The sequence below is a fragment of the Bufo bufo genome, chromosome 3 (genome assembly GCF_905171765.1).
Source record: "Bufo bufo chromosome 3, aBufBuf1.1, whole genome shotgun sequence".
NCBI classification, from domain to species: Eukaryota; Metazoa; Chordata; class Amphibia; order Anura; family Bufonidae; genus Bufo; species Bufo bufo.
Genome location: NC_053391.1, coordinates 543101114 through 543123803, shown reverse-complemented (window position 1 = coordinate 543123803; position 22690 = coordinate 543101114). Strand labels below are relative to the sequence as shown.

Below are 22690 nucleotides of genomic sequence, written 5' to 3'. Positions count from 1 at the left end.
GGAACCAAAGGAGCAGGGGTCAGAGGAATGGTTATTAGGTTTAAGGGGTTGCAGAAATTTGTAGAATCAGATTTGTAGTGGGACGTAGAGGTGATAGTGGGGATTTGCTGAGGGGGGCCTGCATTTGGAGAGATATCACCAGCAATAAGGAGAAGCAGAGAAAGTGTTAGTAGGTGAGAATAAGAGTGGGCAGGAGGTATCTGTGTGTTTGTCCTCATATTCCTGAGATGCTGCAGCATTTCACTAAGGAATTGTCAACACAGTGTGCAAGTTAGCCGACATGTTGGGTACCATTAAAATCCATGACTTTTTTTTTTTTTTTACTTCAGGAGTCACCAGGAAATGCCCCAATGAATCGTCTGTCAGTTGTCTTCTGGAGGTGCCGTGTGTCTGGTCTCCGTACTTGTACCCCTACTTCTGTACTGCGTGGACTGTGTACTAAGCCTTATACAAGACAGCTTTCTGTAGGAATCCAGCCCAGTAAGAATCGATTTCCATGTTTAAACCTTTATGGACTTCCCCCGAGAAGATCCTGTTCTCAAGGCTTTGGACCATTATGGCAAAACAAGACGTTACAAAACTACTTGCAGTCATTGATGGCAGAACACAGGGAGCTAAGCCAGACATTAAATCTCACTTTAAAAGAAGAGGAGCGCAAGGCTTTGACCCAGCGGCATACCGAACTCTCATCACTCAGCGTGCTCCTGCACAAAATACACGAAGCAGAAAGTGAAGCCAGGGAACTAGAAGCCATGTTTGCTGGTAGGTTCACACAGACGGTGTCTTCATCAGTATGATGTATAGTGTATAATACATGGTGTCTTGTATCACTGGCCAGTCATCCAGAAGTGGGGTAGGCCAATGTCTGGATCTCAACTTCTTCCTCTCAGAACGTTCAGATGATTGTGGTTGATAACAGAGATTGTCAGCACGTTTCCTGCTGGTCACTGTTACAGGTACGACACGCAGGACACTTTTTAACCCCTGTATGCCAGAAAACTGACATCGCAAAGTTTGGTGCACACCTCACTTATGCAAAATTTTGCAGCTTTTTAGGGTTTTGTGCCTCATCAGTTTTGGAATCGGTGAGATGGGCAGTATGGGGATGGGCTTAGGCTACTTTCACACTGGCATTTTGGCTTTCCGTTTGTGAGATCCATTCAGGGCTCTCACAAGCGGTCCAAAACAGATCAGTTTGGTACTAATACATTCTGAATGGAAAAGGATCCGCTCAGAATGCATCAGTTTGCCTCCGTTCCGTCTCCATTCCGCTTTGGAGGCTGACACCAAAACGCTGCTTGCAGCGTTTTGGTGTCCTTCTGATGAAACTGAGCCAAACGGATCCGTCCTGACACACAATGTAAGTCAATGGGGACGGATCCGTTTTCTATGACACAATCTGGCACAATAGAAAACTGATCCGTCCTCTATTGACTTTCAATGATGTTCAAGACGGATCCGTCTTGGCTATGTTAAAGATGATACAAACTGATCCGTTCTGAACGGATGCAGACGGTTGTATTATCTGAACGGATCCGTCTGTGCAGATCCATGACGGATCCGCACCAAACGCGAGTGTGAAAGTAGCTTTAGCTGGCCTGACAATTTTATTATAATCTACTCCAGGAAAATGAGGTAGATTATACTTAAAATCTGCACCACCTTCTGGTGTAGACTTCAGTTCTGGTGCATAGATCTAATTTTAGGGCATCTGATGCCAACAAGGGATAGGTTAAAACTGGTGCCAGTTTTAGTAAATGTCCGCATAGGAGGCTGGTTTCACACAAGCAAGTACCATGCATTGGAATCGCAGTGTATGTCAGGGAGAGCACCCCCCTGTCCTGACCTCCCAGCACTGATGGAGTCACATAGCATTATATTGATTTATGATGCTATGTAACCCTTAAATATCTGGAATGTATTGGATAACACTGACATATGCTGCCGCATACTCACGCTGCGAGTCCGGAGTGTGGAACTCGCTCGTCTGAAAGGGGCTTAAGCCTTTTTCAAGGGTAGGATACATAGGTGTTACATAAGATATTTTGTAGCTGTAGCTTTTCTTTCTATTCTATAATAACAGTAACTGGTTTTCTTATAGACCTAAATTCCAGGGAGGAGGAAGAATTACTGCAAGAAGAGCAGGGCTCTATGATCCAAAACATTATTCGTTTGCAGGAAGAGGTAAGGTAATATCTTATAAAGAAGTTTTCTGGGAGTGAAAGCATACCTTCAGTTATAAGTCAACTTTCCATAAATGAATAGTACATGTGACTATAAGAAACTTTGTAATATATTTTGTTAAAGAAACATGCTTTTATCTGCTTTAATCAGGCTGCTTTGCTGTTTAATGTTTTTAACATTGTGGAGAGGGGAGGAGAGACACACAAACGCTGTACTATTGGGGATAATGGCTCATTAACACTGCCGAATAGTCCAGCAGATGTGTGAAGATGTTGCAGATCACCTGATGAACAAGCATAACGCCTGTTTATTGGGTGAAATCAGCAGTCATGAAGACACCTAAATCATCATTTCTGGGCAGAAGATGGTGCTGTGTGTGTGAACACCACTCTGCTGCCCAGGAACAATGATTTTGTATAAGGTAGGTGAGTGATAACCGTAAGGTAAGTGATAACCATAGCCATCGCTGGTCCTCATACAGTGGAGGTGATTGCTGCATGTAAATGAAGAGTAGGCAGTTGTTGGGAAGGAACGCTTCTTTGCTGATAATTGTCTGTAAATACAGGTGCGATCACTGTACAGAGTGAGGTAATGAAATCACTTACTGGCTGGCAGCAGACTCCTCATCCTCTCTCCATAGACTTTTCTGTGTGAGACTGGGGCTACTAGAGATAAGAGGAGGAAAGAACTCCGAGAAGCCCAGAAGGAAGCATCATTTTTGTATAAAGCATATTATAAAATTTCTTATACTCAACTATACAATTAATTTCTGAAAACTTGTTTATAACTGGAGGTACACTCCAAAAATTGATGGCCTATCCTCAGGATTTTTGCTGGATCCGGCAGGGTTACTGATAAAACAACCATCTGCATCCGTTATGAACGGATCCGGTTGTATTCTCTTTAACCACCTCCGGACCGCCTAACGCAGGATCGCGTTCCGGAGGTGGCAGCCCTGCGCAGAGTCACGCATATATGCGTCATCTCGCGATGGCCGAGATTTCCTGTGAACGCGCGCACACAGGCGCGCGCGCTCACAGGAACGGAAGGTAAGAGAGTTGATCTCCAGCCTGCCAGCGGCGATCGTTCGCTGGCAGGCTGAAGATGTGTTTTTTTTAACCCCTAACGGGTATATTAGACGCTGTTTTGATAACAGCGTCTAATATACCTGCTACCTGGTCCTCTGGTGGTCCCCTTTGTTTGGATCGACCACCAGAGGACACAGGTAGCTCAGTAAAGTAGCACCAAGCACCACTACACTACACCCCCCCCCCCCCCGTCACTTATTAACCCCTTATTAGCCCCTGATCACCCCTGATCACCCCATATAGACTCCCTGATCACCCCCCTGTCATTGATTACCCCCCTGTCATTGATTACCCCCCTGTCATTGATTACCCCCCTGTCATTGATCAACCCCCTGTAAAGCTCCATTCAGACGTCCGCATGATTTTTACGGATCCACTGATAGATGGATCGGATCCGCAAAACGCATCCGGACGTCTGAATGAAGCCTTACACGGGCGTGATCAATGACTGTGGTGATCACCCCATATAGACTCCCTGATCACCCCCCTGTCATTGATTACCCCCCTGTAAAGCTCCATTCAGATGTCCGCATGATTTTTACGGATGCACTGATAGATGGATCGGATCCGCAAAACGCATCTGGACGTCTGAATGAAGCCTTACAGGGGCATGATCAATGACTGTGGTTATCACCCCATATAGACTCCCTGATCACCCCCCTGTCATTGATTACCCCCCTGTAAAGCTCCATTCAGATGTCCGCATGATTTTTACGGATGCACTGATAGATGGATCGGATCCGCAAAACGCATCCGGACGTCTGAATGAAGCCTTACAGGGGCATGATCAATGACTGTGGTTATCACCCCATATAGACTCCCTGGTAATCAGGGAGTCTATATGGGGTGATAACCACAGTCATTGATCATGCCCCTGTAAGGCTTCATTCAGACGTCCGGATGCGTTTTGCGGATCCGATCCATCTATCAGTGCATCCGTAAAAATCATGCGGACGTCTGAATGGAGCTTTACAGGGGGGTAATCAATGACAGGGGGGTGATCAGGGAGTCTATATGGGGTGATCACCACAGTCATTGATCACGCCCCTGTAAGGCTTCATTCAGACGTCCGGATGCGTTTTGCGGATCCGATCCATCTATCAGTGCATCCGTAAAAATCATGCGGACGTCTGAATGGAGCTTTACAGGGGGGTAATCAATGACAGGGGGGTAATCAATGACAGGGGGGTAATCAGTGATTACCCCCCTGTCATTGATTACCCCCCTGTAAAGCTCCATTCAGACGTCCGCATGATTTTTACGGATCCACTGATAGATGGATCGGATCCGCAAAACGCATCCGGACGTCTGAATGAAGCCTTACAGGGGCATGATCAATGACTGTGGTGATCACCCCATATAGACTCCCTGATCACCCCCCTGTCATTGATTACCCCCCTGTAAAGCTCCATTCAGACGTCCGCATGATTTTTACGGATCCACTGATAGATGGATCGGATCCGCAAAACGCATCCGGACGTCTGAATGAAGCCTTACAGGGGCATGATCAATGACTGTGGTGATCACCCCATATAGACTCCCTGATCACCCCCCTGTCATTGATCACCCCCCTGTCATTGATCACCCTCTGTAAGGCTCCATTCAGACATTTTTTTGGCCCAAGTTAGCGGAATTATTATTTTTTTTTCTTACAAAGTCTCATATTCCACTAACTTGTGTCAAAAAATAAAATCTCACATGAACTCACCATACCCCTCACGGAATCCAAATGCGTAAAATTTTTTAGACATTTATATTCCAGACTTCTTCTCACGCTTTAGGGCCCCTAGAATGCCAGGGCAGTATAAATACCCCACATGTGACCCCATTTCGGAAAGAAGACACCCCCAGGTATTCCGTGAGGGGCATATTGAGTCCATGAAAGATTGAAATTTTTGTCCCAAGTTAGCGGAACGGGAGACTTTGTGAGAAAAAAATTAAAAATATCAATTTCCGCTAACTTGTGCCAAAAAAAAAAAATTTCTATGAACTCGCCATGCCCCTCATTGAATACCTTGGGGTGTCTTCTTTCCAAAATGGGGTCACATGTGGGGTATTTATACTGCCCTGGCATTCTAGGGGCCCCAAAGCGTGAGAAGAAGTCTGGTATCCAAATGTCTAAAAATGCCCTCCTAAAAGGAATTTGGGCACCTTTGCGCATCTAGGCTGCAAAAAAGTGTCACACATCTGGTATCGCCGTACTCAGGAGAAGTTGGGGAATGTGTTTTGGGGTGTCATTTTACATATACCCATGCTGGGTGAGATAAATATCTTGGTCAAATGCCAACTTTGTATAAAAAAATGGGAAAAGTTGTCTTTTGCCAAGATATTTCTCTCACCCAGCAAGGGTATATGTAAAATGACACCCCAAAACACATTCCCCAACTTCTTCTGAATACGGCGATGCCACATGTGTGACACTTTTTTGCAGCCTAGGTGGGCAAAGGGGCCCATATTCCAAAGAGCACCTTTAGGATTTCACAGGTCATTTACCTACTTACCACACATTAGGGCCCCTGGAAAATGCCAGGGCAGTATAACTACCCCACAAGTGACCCCATTTTGGAAAGAAGACACCCCAAGGTATTCCGTGAGGGGCATGGCGAGTTCCTATTTTTTTTTATTTTTTGTCACAAGTTAGTGGAAAATGATGATTTATTTTTTTTATTTTTTTTTTCATACAAAGTCTCATATTCCACTAACTTGTGACAAAAAATAAAAACTTCCATGAACTCACTATGCCCATCAGCGAATACCTTGGGGTCTCTTCTTTCCAAAATGGGGTCACTTGTGGGGTAGTTATACTGCCCTGGCATTCTAGGGGCCCAAATGTGTGGTAAGGAGTTTGAAATCAAATTCTGTAAAAAATGACCTGTGAAATCCGAAAGGTGCTCTTTGGAATATGGGCCCCTTTGCCCACCTAGGCTGCAAAAAAGTGTCACACATCTGGTATCTCCGTACTCAGGAGAAGTTGGGGAATGTGTTTTGGGGTGTCATTTTACATATACCCATGCTGGGTGAGAGAAATATCTTGGCAAAAGACAACTTTTTCCATTTTTTTTATACAAAGTTGGCATTTGACCAAGATATTTATCTCACCCAGCATGGGTATATGTAAAAAGACACCCCAAAACACATTCCTCAACTTCTCCTGAATACAGAGATACCAGATGTGTGACACTTTTTTGCAGCCTAGGTGGGCAAAGGGGCCCATATTCCAAAGAGCACCTTTCGGATTTCACTGGTCATTTTTTACAGAATTTGATTTCAAACTCCTTACCACACATTTGGGCCCCTAGAATGCCAGGGCAGTATAACTACCCCACAAGTGACCCCATTTTGGAAAGAAGAGACCCCAAGGTATTCGCTGATGGGCATAGTGAGTTCATAGAACTTTTTATTTTTTGTCACAAGTTAGTGGAATATGAGACTTTGTAAGAAAAAAAAAAAAAAAAATCATCATTTTCCGCTAACTTGTGACAAAAAATAAAAAGTTCTATGAACTCACTATGCCCATCAGCGAATACTTTAGGGTGTGTACTTTCCTAAATGGGGTCATTTGTGGGGTGTTTGTACTGTCTGGGCATTGTAGAACCTCAGGAAACATGACAGGTGCTCAGAAAGTCAGAGCTGCTTCAAAAAGCGGAAATTCACATTTTTGTACCATAGTTTGTAAACGCTATAACTTTTACCCAAACCATTTTTTTTTTACCCAAACATTTTTTTTTTATCAAAGACATGTAGAACAATAAATTTAGAGCAAAATTTATATATGGATGTAGTTTTTTTTGCAAAATTTTACAACTGAAAGTGAAAAATGTCATTTTTTTGCAAAAAAATCGTTAAATTTCGATTAATAACAAAAAAAGTAAAAATGTCAGCAGCAATGAAATACCACCAAATGAAAGCTCTATTAGTGAGAAGAAAAGGAGGTAAAATTCATTTGGGTGGTAAGTTGCATGACCGAGCAATAAATGGTGAAAGTAGTGTAGGTCAGAAGTGTAAAAAGTGGCCTGGTCTTTCAGGGTGTTTAAGCACTGGGGGCTGAAGTGGTTAACATCGCCAAGACGGATCCGTCGTGAACTCCATTGAAAGTCAATGGGGGACGGATCCGTCCTCATTGATTTGCATTGTGGGTCATAACGGATCTGTTTTGCTCCGCGTCCCAGAGCATGTTGCGGTTTGCTCTTCGGCATGAGAACGGAATGCATTTTGGCCCCATTGACAATGAACGGGGACATAACGGAAGCGTGTTTTTCCCGGTATTGAGACCCTATGACGAATCTCAATACCAGAAAATATTAACGCTAGTGTGAAAATAGCCTTATAGAATGAAGGGGCTAGCAAAAAACCATTGGAAGGGGCTATTCCATGAAAACTGCTTTTCAGGTATCCACAGGATAAGTGATGAATGTATGGTCACTGGTAGTGTTGAGCGAACTTCTGTTTTCAAGTTTGGCGTACAAGGTTCAGGTTATCTAAGAATTCAGTTATGGATTCCTATACCACAGACCATAGCGTGGTAGCAAAATCCATAACTGAATTCTTAAATAACCTGAACTTTGTACAGCGAACTTGAAAACAGACGTTCGCTCATCCCTAGTCACTAGAACTCCCACCAGTTACTAGAATAGGGTATTGCAGTCAGCCATTCCAGAGTATTGGTGGTCATGCATGTGCCTTGCTGCTCCCTTCAGTGTCAGGCATGGCAATCTGCTATCTCTGTCAGGGCTATAGGACTTTGAAAGGAGCAGCAAGGTGTATGCATTGACCGTTTTATTTCCTGAAACCATAATACCCCTTTAATATAATAAATGAGACAAACATGTTGTGCATGGTGACTGGCAAGGGTAGCACAGAGTATTCTAGTTGGCTGTGCATTAAGACACCTGTGCACTGATTTGTTTATTCATTTGGTTCCTAATTGCAATATTGAATGGGTTATCCAACCCCCAAATGCCTGGGCCCCTCACACAGAGTGTACGTTGCCTTGCTCCCTGGCACCTGCGTCGTTCCTGCTCCCCGCACGGCCGCTGCTGCATCTCATCCAAACATCCAGCGACGGGGTGGTGGGGGGGGTTGTCAGCCAATAGCAGGCCGCGACTGGAACGAGCCTCCCTAGCCTTTTTGCATAAAAATAAAAAGAAGCATTTCTCAGGATTAAAGGACCAGAGTTTCACAAGAAAGGTATGGTTATGTTTCTGCGCACCTACCCTACCGGCCGGTGTGCGTACCTTGATACAGACTTGGAGGTGACAGACACCTTTTAAATATTTGTTCTCTCTTTTTCTTCAGTTGTTACATTTTCTTGTGCCTCACGAAAAATACGACATGAATGACGCTATACTGGAAGTTGTGTCCGGGAGAACTACTGGAGGTCAGCCCTCTAATGTTTCTCATAGTCTATATAGTGTAGTAAGTTGGATGACTGTTGTAGAGAACAAGTTTACAATCCCCCCAGCAAGTGCTGCGGTCGAGTACTGCTGCAGTCGTACGGGCCGCAGCTGCCGCTAATTAAACTAATGAGTCTGCACTGTTCAGTGGGTCTGTATTGTTATTGGCCACGCGGCCACTAAGAATACAGACCCACTGAATAGTGTAGTCTCGTTAGTTTAATTAGTTGCAGCTGCGGCCCGTACGACTGCAGCAGTACTCGACCGCAGCATGGCTGCGCTGTGTGGTCGTAGCCTGACGGCTTTAGAAAGAGAGGAACCCCCTCCTACAGCTGGACAGGAAGCCTTACAGCAATAAAAAAGGGAACTCTGTAGCCTGTGGCTTCTAGGGCTGTGAAGCATTGAACACCTTAATGATGTGAATATTTCAGTCTAGTAGGCCTCTAGATCTTAGTCCTCCATGGTGGGATCAAACCACTTACTTGAGCTAATGCCTTGACAGTTGTAGGAATGACTCTGGGCCTTTGTCCTCTGCTTTTCATTTTGGTGTGATTTATGGTCATCTTGGTACTTTCCTCAGGAGGAAGATCTTACAAGCAGTGATTCCTCTCCAACTCTTCTGCTGTCCTCTCTCTGGTGGTATTATGGGTGAGGGGAAAAATCATAAATTACACTTACTGGAAATTTGATTTTACAGAACCCATGACAGCACCTCTCATTTCCTCCCTCTCGCTTGTTGTTGGTTAAAGGGCTTCTGTCACCCCACTAAACTCTTTTTTTTGGGGTACTTATAATCCCTATACTGTGAAATATCTATACATTATGCTATTAATCATTTTCATTCAGTAGATAATGCAAAAAACGTACTTTTATAATATGCAAATTACCTGTCTACCAGCAAGTAGAGCGGCTACTTGCTGGTAGCAGCCGCAGAAAAACGCCCCCTCCTCTTGTTGATTGACAGGGCCAGCCTCGATCTCCTCCTCCGGCTGGCCCTGTCTGCGTTTCAAAAATCGCGCGCCTGTCTTGATTTGGCGCAGGCGCTCTGAGAGAAGGAGGCTCGCCTCCTCAGCACTCCCTGAGTGCGCCTGCGCCGATGACGTCACCGAAAGAGAAGTACCCCCCCAAAAAAAAAGGAGTTTAGTGGGGTGACAGAAGCCCTTTAAGGTGGTAAAAAAAATTATAACATTTTTAAATGATTTTAAAGAGGATCTTTCATGGGTCCAGACATATTAAATAAGTAGCAGGCTATGTAGGGCATAGTCCATGGATGTAAGATCGCTTACTATTTTTTCTGGGTGGCGTTCCGTTCGCCCGCTGTGCCCCTGTTCATTTCTCCCGCCTGGTATGCCAAGGCCCCTTTCACACGAGCGAGTTTTCCGCACGGGTGCAATGCGTGCCGTGAGCGCATAGCACCCACACTGAATCCTGACCCATTCATTTCAATGGGTCTGTGTACATGAGCGTTTCTTTTTCACGCATCAGTTCTGCGTTGCGTAAAAAACACAGCATGTTCTATATTATGTGTTTTTCACGTAGCCCTGGCCCCATAGAAATGAATGGGGCTTCAGTGAAAAACGCATCGCATCCGCAAGCAAGTGCGGATATAATGCATTTTTCACTGATGGTTGCTAGGAGATGTTTGTAAACCTTCCGTTTTTTAACACGCGCGTGAAAAACGCATCAAAACGCATTGCACCCGCACGGAAAAAACTGAACGCAATCGCAGACAAAACTGACTGAACTTGATTGCAAAATGGTGCGAGTTTCACTGAACGCATCCGGAGCCAATCCGTCACGCTCCTGTGAAAGGGGGCTAATGAATAGCATTGGTACAGGGAGGAGGAGACTGCCCTTTTTCTCAATGGGCGTCTCCTTCTCCCTGGCTGTGCCGCGGTCCAATCACAGCAGAGAGCGTCACAGCCAGGGACAAGGTGAGCTTTTTTTTCTCCCTGGCTGTGACGCTCTCCACTGTGATTGGATCGCGGCACAGCCAGGAAGAAGGAGACACCTACAGAGAAACCTTGGAGTCTCCTCCTCCCTGTACCGATGCTATTCATTAACATACCAGCCGGGAGAAGTGAACAGGGGCACAGCGGCCGAACGGAGCGGCACCCAGAAAAAATAGCAAGCAATATTACATCCATGGACTATGCCCTACATGTCTGGACCCATGAAAGGTCCTCTTTAAGGATATATTTGTATGGCTCCTCTTGATCTACTTTGGAATCCACTGAAGGAGGACGTGGGTGTTCTCTTTTTAACTGCTGTAAGGCTTCCTGTCCAGCTGTAGAGGCAGACCCCTCTCTCTTTCTGGTGCTGTCATTGGTTCTGGCAAATCAAATTACCGATAACTGTTATTATCATTTTCTGCAGTCCCAGTAATTTGTTCCAAAATGTCTGATCATGGGTGATTTCATTAGCAAGATTGTGCAAGGCCTGTGCCTGTATATAAAGGAATAAGGAAATCATTAGCTGCCAGTTTGGGCAATTTTCAATGTACTTCTCTTTTCAGGTGACATTTGCCAACAGTTCACTGGTGAGGTTTTTGACATGTACAGAAATTACGCGCAGTACAAGTCTTGGTCATTTGAAATTCTGAATTACACGCCAAACGATTATGGTAATGTATTTGTTGCACCATTTTGTATGTTGAAGGGTTTGGCCACTTTCTAAAAAAAAATATCTCTAAAAATGCCCTAACCCTATAAACACTAGTGTAGGAAACCCTAACCCCTCTCATATTTTACCCTGGTTCAGTATCCCCCGCTGCGATCCCATCTTCAAACAGCAGACTCTGGCGACTGCTGAATCATTGGTGATCATGATAGTGGTCTTCAGTTTACCTACATGACGGCTGCCCTGGATGCACCCTCTTCTGTGCATGTTCAGACACATACTGCAGTTGATTGCCATTCACAGATCCATAGGCAGTCGGGACATTGAACCAGGGTGCTCAGGTAAGATTTGAAGGGGCTTGGGGTGTCATGGCTAGTGTCAACAAGATTAGGGTGTTAGAGGTTTTAGAAAGTGGCCAACGTCTTTATTCCTCAGAAGCGAGCAATTATACAAAGTTCTCCACCTGGATCTTTATTTTGATAAATACATTTGAACAGACGGGAATTGCAGGGTTTTACTTCTGCCCGGTAGTCTCCTCTTCTCTGCTGTCCACACAATGCTACTTCAGATTCGACCTAAATATGAGCTGTTTGGGTCAGACTTGTTTCTACGTGTAGTATATGCTGAAAGGTTCAGTGGCGGTCTGCAAAATTGGCCTTAGTGTGTGTGTGCGTTATTAGATTGTGAGGCTCTCTGGGAGCAGGGACTGATGACGGTATTTACTGCACCATGGAGTATGTCAGTGCTATCAGAACAACTTAAAGGGTTTCTGTCATAAGAAATAACGTTATGTAGCTGACTGACATTAGCGATGTGTTAACGTCCGCAGAACATAACAGTATGCTTTATAGCTCCCTGCCTGCTAATGAGCCTCTAGGTGCTATTGGGGCGTTGCTTCAGCACCTAGAGGTTTGGTCTACGCACCCTTTGACACGCCCAGGTCCAGTTGAGTTCTCCTCAGTGTCCTGTAAATCCCGCGCCGTCCCTTTTAGTATTCGGCGCAGTGAAGGACGCAGTAATAGAGACCAGGTATGGGATATGGCCGGCACATGCAGGCTACGTTTGTATTCAGGCATATTAACTATATTCATTGATGGTGCAGTGGCCACAGCCCCTCCCTTCTACTCCCCCTCCTCTAAGTATTATATTAATTGCGGGCCTTCCCCCCTCCACACGATTAAATCATTGGTGGCAGTGGCCCCAGGGTGGCAGCTTTTGATCGGAGCCCCAGCAGTGTAATCGCGGGGCTCCGATCAGTTACCATGGCAGCCAGGACGCTACTGAAGCCCTGGCTGCCATAGTCAGCTCCCTGCTGCTGTGTGCACTAGGACGAGGGTTCTAGCCCCTAAGGAGGCTAATAGTTATTAAATAAAAAGTAAAAAAAAAGTTTACCCCCTTTTAAATATAGAATATATTGCGATCTATATCGCATATCACACATGCTTAAAATTATATTGCAATATAGATTTTAGGCCATATCGACCACCCCTATAAAATATAAAGCATACTGTTATGTACTGCGGACATTAGCACATCGCTAATGTCAGTCGGCTACATAACAGTATTTCTCATGACAGAAACCCTTTAAAGGGGTTGTTCACCCCCGAGGGCCTTTTGGGCAGACCGGCATAGTAGGACCTGCAGTGGGAACCATACTTGCCTAATCCCCACTGCTGGGTTCTGGCTCCTCCACAGTCAACATCCAATTTAAATTGGAACATGTGGCCGCTGCAGCCAATGACCTATATCAAACTGGATGTTAACGCAGGGATTTGTAATCTGACCATACACATGAGATGTCGAATGAATATGCATATTTATAAGAAAGAGGAATAGATTACTGTCAGACCCCTCTCGCAGACGCTGGTGTTTGTGTGCAGGGGCAGGTTGGGACAGCGTTCAGCTTATGTGTATATGTACAGCCAGGTTATTCCCACAACCCCTTTTTGACAGGTATATCTGATTAAAGGGGTTCTCTGAATTTTTTTTTTTTTCTTTGAATGGAGAGGGAGAGTGGTATAATAATAGCCCGAGCCCCTTCTTTTCCAGTGCCGTCACCCCTCTCCTCCCTGCCATGACGGCTCTGAAGTAATGTGATGGCTTGCTGTATCCCACATGTGGCCGCTGCAGCCAGTTACCTGCCTCAGCAGTATATGACCTGTGGCTATCTGCAGCCATGTGCAGTATACAGGCACGTCCCTACTACAGTTACACTATTACGCTATAATATTTTGTGACTATTATGACACTGTGCTTGGCTATTTAAAAAAAATCTGACAACCATCACAGCCGTACGTCCTCGGTATTAGAGCTAATCCGTATGCTCTTACTGCTTATGTTTCATTGTGTAGCTGCTAATGATTGCAAATGATTTTTAATAAAGCATGATGTCCACGTTGCAGGCGGTCTGCACCATGCAGCGGCACGCGTTATAGGGGAAGGTGTGTACAAGCGCTTGAAATATGAAGGTGGGATTCATAGGGTTCAGAGGATTCCCGAGGTGGGCTTGTCCTCTAGGATGCAGAGGATTCACACAGGGACCATGACTGTCATCGTCCTTCCCCAGCCTGATGAGGTAATGTAAGTGGCTGAACCGTTCTTTCATTTTCATATTTTAGTTCTGCATTACAAATAATTTAATATAAAGTGTATTTCCTTTGCAGATAGATGTTAAAATTGACCCAAAAGAATTGAGAATTGACACATTCAGAGCTAAAGGGGCTGGAGGACAACATGTCAACACGACCGACAGCGCAGTGAGGATCGTTCACATTCCTACAGGTATGGGGCTATGGTAAAGGGCTCGGATATGTCATCGGTATCTGACCAGAGGGGGTCTGACTCCCAGCATCCCCACTAATCCTCTGTTTGATGGGGGGCCACGGCAGCCTCTTCATAGTATACCGAGCACAGTAGTATTGTAGGGATTGCAGCAAGGCCAAAGAAGAAGCTGCACCATTCTCCCTAGCGTCGCAGCTGATTAGCTGGGGTGGTGGGAGTCGGACTGCCAATGGTCCGATTGATGACCTAAACGGAGGATAGGTCATCAATATTTAAAGGGAACCTGTCACCATGAAAATGCAGGCAATCTGCAGGTAACATGTTATAGAGCAGGAGGAGCTGAGCAGATTTATATATAGTTTTATGGAAAAAGATTCAGTATAACTTGTATTTTATACATTTAAGGCCTCATGCACACGACCGTTCGTTTTTTTGCGGTCCGCGGATCCGCAAAAAAATGGAAGCCGCCCATCTGCCTTCCTGCCTTCCGCAGTTTTCGGAACAGGCGGCCCATTGTAGAAATGCCTATTCTTGTCCGCAAAACGGACAAGAATAGGACATGCTATATTTTTTTGCGGGGCATCGGATGCGGACAGCACACAGAGTGCTGTCCGTATCTTTTGCGGCCCCATGGAAGTGAATGGGCCCGCACCCGAGCCGCAAAAAATGCGGCTCGGATGCGGACCACAACAACGGCCGTGTGCATGAGGCCTAAGTCTTTGCTTGTTCTGAGCCTTGAAGTCAAGGAGATGGTCCTGTGAGTGACTGACCACTATCTCTTTATACACCCGCGATGCATCCACCCAATGTAGGGGCATTTACTCAGTGGCACCTTTATGCCTCATTCACACTTCAGAGTTCGGTCAGTGATTTCCATCAGTGATTGGGAGCCAAAACCAGGTGCAGATCATTCCAGTATACCTTATGTCTGTGGAGGCTCCAGTCCTGGTTTTGGCTCACATTCACTGATGGAAATCACTGACCAAAACACAGATGTGTGAATGAGGCTTTACACAGGCAATTATTGTGAAGGAGCGTTCCTTCCCAATTACTGCCTCCCAATCATTGGCCTGTGTACAGGGTCTTAAAGGGCTGTCTCACTTCAGCAAATGGCATTTATCATGTAGAGAAAGTTAAAGAGGACCTTTCACTAGATTAAAAAATCTAAACTAAGTATACAGACATGTAGAGCGGCGCCCAGGGATCTCCCTGCACTTACTGTTATACCTGGGCGCCGCTCCGTTCACCCGGTATAGCCTCCGGTATCTTCACATGTTAGGCTCCACCCAGGGGAACCTGCCGGCGTCTCTTTCTCCTATGCTGTAGCGCTGGCCAATCGCAGCGCTCAGCTTATAGCCTGAGAGTTTTTTTTCTCTCTCAGGCTATGAGCTGAGCGCTGCGATTGGCCAGCGCTACAGCATGGGAGAAAGAGACGCCGGCAGGTTCCACTGGGTGGAGCCTAACATGTGAAGATACCGGAGCCTATAACCGGAGAACGGAGCGGCGCCCAGGGATAATAGTAAGTGCAGGGAGATCCCTGGGCGCCGCTCTCCATGTCTGTATACTTAGTTTAGATTTTTTCATCTAGTGAAATGTCCTCTTTAACCGCTTGCCGCCACGCTAACGCCGAAAGGCGTCATTGCGGCGGCTCCCCCAGGTCACACTAACGCCAATAGGCGTCATCTCGCGTGAGCCGAGATTTCCTGTGAACGCGCGCACACAGGCGCGCGCGCTCACAGGAACGGAAGGTAAGAGAGTTGATCTCCAGCCTGCCAGCGGCGATCGTTCGCTGGCAGGCTGGAGATGTGTTTTTTTTAACCCCTAACAGGTATATTAGACGCTGTTTTGATAACAGCATCTAATATACCTGCTACCTGGTCCTCTGGTGGTCCCCTTTGTTTGGATCGACCACCAGAGGACACAGGTAGCTCAGTAAAGTAGCACCAAGCACCACTACACTACACTACACCCCCCCCCCCCCCGTCACTTATTAACCCCTTATTAGCCCCTGATCACCCCTGATCACCCCATATAGACTCACTGATTACCCCCCTGTCATTGATTACCCCCCTGTCATTGATTACCCCCCCGTAAAGCTCCATTCAGACGTCCGCATGATTTTTACGGATCCACTGATAGATGGATCGGATCCGCAAAACGCATCCGGACGTCTGAATGAAGCCTTACAGGGGCGTGATCAATGACTGTGGTGATCACCCCATATAGACTCCCTGATTACCCCCCTGTCATTGATTACCCCCCTGTCATTGATTACCCCCCTGTAAAGCTCCATTCAGACGTCCGCATGATTTTTACGGATCCACTGATAGATGGATCGGATCCGCAAAACGCATCCGGACGTCTGAATGAAGCCTTACAGGGGCATGATCAATGACTGTGGTGATCACCCCATATAGACTCCCTGATCACCCCCCTGTAAAGCTCCATTCAGATGTCCGCATGATTTTTACGGATGCACTGATAGATGGATCGGATCCGCAAAACGCATCCGGACGTCTGAATGAAGCCTTACAGGGGCATGATCAATGACTGTGGTGATCACCCCATATAGACTCCCTGATCACCCCCCTGTAAAGCTCCATTCAGATGTCCGCATGATTTTTACGGATGCACTGATAGATGGATCGGATCCGCAAAACGCATCCGGACGTCTGAATGAAGCCTTACAGGGGCATGATCAATGACTGTGGTGATCACCCCATATAGACTCCCTGATCACCCCCCTGTCATTGATTACCCCCCTGTAAAGCTCCATTCAGACGTCCGCATGATTTTTACGGATCCACTGATAGATGGATCGGATCCGCAAAACGCATCCGGACGTCTGAATGAAGCCTTACAGGGGCATGATCAATGACTGTGGTGATCACCCCATATAGACTCCCTGATCACCCCCCTGTCATTGATTACCCCCCTGTAAAGCTCCATTCAGATGTCCGCATGATTTTTACGGATGCACTGATAGATGGATCGGATCCGCAAAACGCATCCGGACGTCTGAATGAAGCCTTACACGGGCGTGATCAATGACTGTGGTTATCACCCCATATAGACTCCCTGATCACCCCCCTGTCATTGATCACCCCCCTGTCATTGATCACCCCCCCTGTCATTGATCACCCCCCCTGTCATTGATCACCCCTCTGTAAGGCTCCATTCAGACATTTTTTTGGCCCAAGTTAGCGGAATTATTATTTTTTTTTCTCGCCCATATTCCTTGGGGGACACAGGAAACCATGGGTATAGCTCTGCTCCCTAGGAGGCGTGACACTAAGTGAAAGCTGTAAGCCCCTCCTCCATCAGCTATACCCTTCAGCCTGGAGAAGAGACTGCCAGTTTTTGCTTAGTGTCCAAGGAGGCAAGACACCCCCTGCTTATGCAGGGTTGTTTTCCTATGATTTTTTATTTTTACGTTATTTGTTGTTTTTAATTCGGTTTTTTTCTACTTACAGGGACAACAGAGGCGCATTAGACCCCTCTGTTTCTCCCGGGGTTGAGTTGCGCCAGTGCCGGTAATTCCGCACTGCCGCCTCCCCCACAGAAGACAAGGTGGACCAGGGCAGCCTCGCTCCCCTGCGTCCCGCCAGCTCAGGGTCGCCCGCACGCCAAGTCCCTCCCCCGGCTTGCTGCCACTGCGGTGCCAGGAGCTGAAGGGGCGACCCCGCTGGATGGATTGAGGGTGAAGACAGCGTATGGTGAGACAGGCTGCTCCAGCCTCCCCTTCCTCCCTCCCACCGCTGCTACAGGCCTCCTGGGCTCCCATGGCCACTGTTACTACATGGCCACTGCTACATCGTGCGCCCACCCCTCCCCCCCCCCCCCCCCCCCCCCGATATCGGACCGTTACCGGGCAGGGGAGTTTATCTGGGCAAGTCCTTGGCAGGGACGCTGCCTTCTGCCACATCCAGGCGCGGAGGGGGCCATTTCAGGCCGGCACTTCATTATCCTTGGGGGTTAAGTTCATTTTGCCGCGCGCGCGCGGCTCTGCTTCAGAGCGGCAGGGAGGGGGCGGAGCTTCCTACATGCGCTCCGCTACTTCCGGGTTCATCGCACAGTGCTGCGTGGAATCCTCTCTGCAGTGCGATCCGAAGCCGGTGCTGCTGCCTCTCCTCCACAGCCTCCTCAGTCTGTTCCCCCTTACCGCTGCCGCTTGCATCATCCGGGTCTGGTAGGACTTTTAACCCCCTCCGTGCCACAGTACTGTCGCTTGGGTGTTATCCCCGTTTCTTTCCTTGGGGTCTCCCACTTTAAGTGCAACATCTTTGTTCCACCATGTCAGACCCTTCTGCAGCCGCCAAGCCTTGGTACCATGCCTGTACTGCTTGTAGGGAACCCTTTCCCCGGGGGCAGTCTGATCCGCACTGTACTGCATGTCGGGCTCCACCGCAGCCTCAGTCGCCCGCTGTGTCGCTCCCTGCTGCCTCTGACCCGCCTGACTGGGCTAGATCCCTGTCCCAGGCCGTGGAAAGCCTCACTCATGTCGTGGGCCGCCTAATAGACAGGCCGCCTACCCCGCAGGACGCCACTCTTACTGTCGCGCCCTCCGGGTCCACCGCTTCTGCCGCTGCAGCGGGTTCACTCTCCTTTAGTGACCCCTCCCGAGCTAGGCACTCTCAGAAGCGTATTAGAGTAGAGCGAGCCTCCTCCTCGGATGCCTCCCTCTCCCCGCCACGCGTGCGCACCCAGACGAGCCTCTCCTCCCCAAAGGATTCGCTCTCTGAAGGTGAATTGGCGGTTTCAGATTTGGAAATGGACTCGGCCCTGCCGTCCAAGCTAGCCTCAGCGATGGGTCAACTCATCTCTGATATTCGTGACACCTTTAAGGTGCAGGATGATCCCCCTAGCTCGGACGCAGCTAGCGTCTCATTTATCAGACCCAGGCAGGTCTCAAAAGTCTTCCCAATCCACTCTGATTTCTCCTCTGTGGTGTCTAAGGCTTGGGCTCGACCGGACGCCCGTTTTGTCAACCCCAAGAAGCTGGACATTTGCTATCCTTTTCCAGCAGATGTCGTGGCCACATGGTCTTCCCCACCCAAGGTGGACCCCCCTGTGGCCCGGCTGTCGAAGAACACGGCCATCCCTGTTCCCGACGGGTCCTCTCTTCAGTCAGCGGAGGACCGTCGCATGGAGACCCTTTCTAAGGGCATTTTTGCTGCCTCCGGTTCGGCTCTCAGACCGGTTTTTGCCTCTGCTTGGGCAGGGAAAGCAATCTCTGCTTGGGGTGCGCAGCTGGAACAGGAGTTGGACTCGGACGTCCCTATCCAGGACCTGCGTTCCTTGGCCCAGCTTATTGTTCGGGCCGGGAATTTTGTTTGTGAGGCCTCCCTTGATGCGGGAGCCCTTATTGCACGCTCCTCCGCCCTGGCAGTTTCCGTCAGGAGGGAGCTCTGGCTGAAGGTTTGGAAAGCGGACGCTGCCTCCAAACGTTCCTTGGCGGGGCTACCGTTTGCGGGTTCCCGCCTTTTCGGGGTCCGCCTAGACGAACTTATTTCGGAGGCCACGGGTGGTAAAAGCACCCATCTTCCTCAACCCCAAGCCAGGGGCGCCCCCCGCGGACGCCCTGGTGCGTCTCGTTTTCGGTCCTCCCGCAGGGCCTCTGGGGCTCCCACCACAGCTGCCGCTTCGGCTCCTCCCCAGGATAAGCATAGGAAGCCGTTTTTTCGGGCGCAGCCCTCCTGGCGCAAGCCGCAGGCTGCCCGCACACCCGCAGCAAAGCAATCCTCTGCCTGAAGGCGCGCCCCCACCCACCCGGGTGGGGGGCCGGCTCCTCCTTTTCAGGGACGTCTGGTTGGCTCACGTCTCCGACGCCTGGGCCCTCGAAATTGTGTGCTCCGGATACAAAATCGAATTTGCATCCTTCCCTCCAGATCGGTTCTTTCGCTCCCGCCTGCCACGGGACCCGAAACGCGCGGTTGCGTTCTCCGCGGCCGTTCAAGCCTTACTGGACAGGGGGGTGATTACCCCCGTTCCTCTAGAGGAAAGGTTCCAAGGGTTCTACTCGAACCTCTTTGTAGTTCCCAAGAAGGGAGGTTCCATGCGGCCCATTTTGGACCTCAAAAAGCTCAACCGTTTTCTCCTCCTTCGACGGTTTCGGATGGAGTCCCTCCGTTCCGCGGTGGCTTCCCTGGAGCAGGGAGATTTCATGTCTTCCATCGATATACAGGATGCCTACCTCCATGTTCCGGTAGCCCGGTGTCACCATCGCTTCCTCCGGTTCGCCGTGGGGGACCTCCACTTCCAGTTTGTCGCCCTTCCCTTTGGGCTGGCAACAGCCCCCCGGGTGTTCACCAAGGTCCTGGCCCCGGTTTTGGCCTTACTCCGTTCCAGGGGTGTTTTTCTGCTACCGTACTTGGACGATATCCTCATCAAGGCTCCGTCCCTTTCTCAAGCGGTTGCCAGCGTGGATCTCACTCTAGAGACTCTGACGAGGTTCGGTTGGGTCATCAACTTCCCCAAGTCCTCCCTTCCCCCCTCCAGACAACTGGTCTTCCTGGGAATGCTTTTAGACACGGGAGCGGCGGAAGTACGTCTTCCCTCGGAAAAACGTCTGATCCTCCGTGGGGCGGTTCGGGGTCTCCTTCTCCACCGTCGACCGTCCTTCCGCTTCTGCATGCGGGTCTTGGGGCAGATGGTTGCCTGCTTCGAGGCGATCCCGTTTGCGCAGTTTCACTCCCGCCCTCTCCAACGGGCGATCCTCTCCTCCTGGGACAAATCGCCGCAGTCTCTGGATCATCCCTTCCATCTATCGCCTCCGGTGAGGTCATCTCTCCGCTGGTGGTTACAGTCCCCTCTTCTGGGCAGGTCTTTTCTGCCACTCAACTGGTTGGTGGTTACAACCGATGCCAGTCTCTTGGGCTGGGGAGGCGTGTTTCCTCCCCGATCCGTCCAGGGCATTTGGTCTCCATTGGAGTCCAAACTCTCGATCAATGTCCTGGAGCTGAGAGCGGCCCTTTTGTCTCTACGACACTGGACTCATCTGTTGAAGGGTCATCCAGTTCGTGTACAATCGGACAACGCCACGGCTGTGGCGTACATAAACCACCAGGGGGGCACTCGCAGCGCTGCTGCAATGAGGGAGGTCTCCAGCATTCTCCGTTGGGCGGAAGCCCACGTCCCGGCCCTATCGGCAATTTTTATTCCAGGGGTGGACAATTGGGCGGCGGACTTCCTCAGTCGCACCACTGTCGACCCCGGCGAGTGGTCTCTTCACCCGGAGGTATTCGAGGCCATTTGCCTTCGTTGGGGCATACCGGACGTGGACCTCATGGCCTCCAAGTTCAATCACAAGGTCCCCGCCTATCTGTCCAGGGCCAGGGATCCGGGAGCTTGCGGAGCCGACGCCCTCGTTCTTCCTTGGCGAGGCTTCGCGCGTCCATACATATTCCCTCCCATCCCACTCCTGCCCAAGGTCCTTCGGAAGATCGCGGCGGAAGGCGTCTCGGTGATTCTGGTCGCTCCGGACTGGCCCCGCCGGTCTTGGTATGCCGACCTCATGCTGCTCCTGGCAGACGCGCCCTGGCCGCTGCCCGCCAGGGAAGATCTTCTCTCTCAGGGACCGATCTTCCACCCGCGTTTAAGGTCCCTACGTTTGACGGCGTGGTTGTTGAGACCACCGTCCTGACACGTAGGGGTTTTTCTGCGGACGTCGTCCGCACCATGATCCGCGCCCGTAAGCCGTCCTCTTCTAGGATCTATTATAGGACCTGGAGGACCTATTTGGGGTTCTGTGCCGATCTAGGGATTCCTCCGCTCCGCTTTTCTCTCCCCACCGTTTTGTCCTTCCTGCAGAGCGGACTTGCCCAAGGTCTGGGTCTTAGTTCTTTGAAGGGTCAGGTGTCTGCGCTGTCCATTTTGTTTCAGCGCCCACTGGCCCCCCTTGGTCCTGTCAAGACCTTCCTTCAGGGCGTGGCGTACCGGCCTCCGGTACCGCCCTGGGACCTGAACCTGGTTCTCTCAGCGCTCCAGGCTTCTCCTTTCGAGCCTCTGCGGACGGTTTCCTTGCGACTTCTGTCCTGCAAGGTTATTTTCCTTGTAGCAGTCACCTCTCTTCGGAGGGTGTCCGAATTGGCTGCACTCTCCTGTCTGGAACCTTTCCTAGTGTTCCACCAGGACAAGGTAGTTCTTCGTCCGGTCCCTTCCTTCCTTCCTAAGGTGGTCTCCGCCTTTCATCTGAACGAGGACATCGTTCTCCCCTCTTTGTGTCCTTCCCCTTCCCACCCTAGGGAGAGGGAACTTCATCGCCTGGACGTTGTCAGGGCGCTCAAGGCTTACCTGGAGGTAACCGGCTCTTTCAGGCGTACTGACTCGCTCTTTGTGGTTCCGGAGGGGTCACGCAGAGGGTTGGCGGCATCCAAAGTTGCTATCGCCCGTTTTGTCAAGATGGCTGTTACTGAGGCTTATCTCGCCAAGGGCAAGGTTCCGCCCCTCGGTGTTACCGCTCATTCCACTAGAGCGGTCGGGGCTTCCTGGGCTCAGAGAAATCGGGCTTCTACGGAGCAGATTTGCAAGGCGGCCACTTGGTCCTCCTTGCACACCTTCACCAAGTTCTACAGGGTGCATACTCATGCGTCGGCTGACGCTGCTTTAGGCCGTCTGGTGTTGCAG

General features: G+C 49.2%; 1 protein-coding gene across 6 annotated transcripts in view; it reads left to right on the top strand.

The window, feature by feature from the left end:
• Positions 1-22690, top strand: part of MTRF1 (mitochondrial translation release factor 1) — a 39409-nt gene that overhangs the window by 3475 nt on the left and 13244 nt on the right. For 4 of the 6 annotated variants that reach the window (XM_040425401.1, XM_040425403.1, XM_040425400.1 and 1 more), the window contains exons 2-7: positions 330-762; positions 2102-2184; positions 8568-8649; positions 11181-11288; positions 13687-13859; positions 13948-14065. In XM_040425401.1, coding sequence (XP_040281335.1) covers positions 351-762; positions 2102-2184; positions 8568-8649; positions 11181-11288; positions 13687-13859; positions 13948-14065 — 976 coding nt within the window. In that variant the 5' untranslated portion in view covers positions 330-350. Of the gene's footprint in view, positions 1-123; positions 174-329; positions 763-2101; positions 2185-8567; positions 8650-11180; positions 11289-13686; positions 13865-13947; positions 14070-22690 lie in introns of those variants that run through there. The other 2 variants (XM_040425404.1, XM_040425406.1) reach the window with 2 other exon arrangements.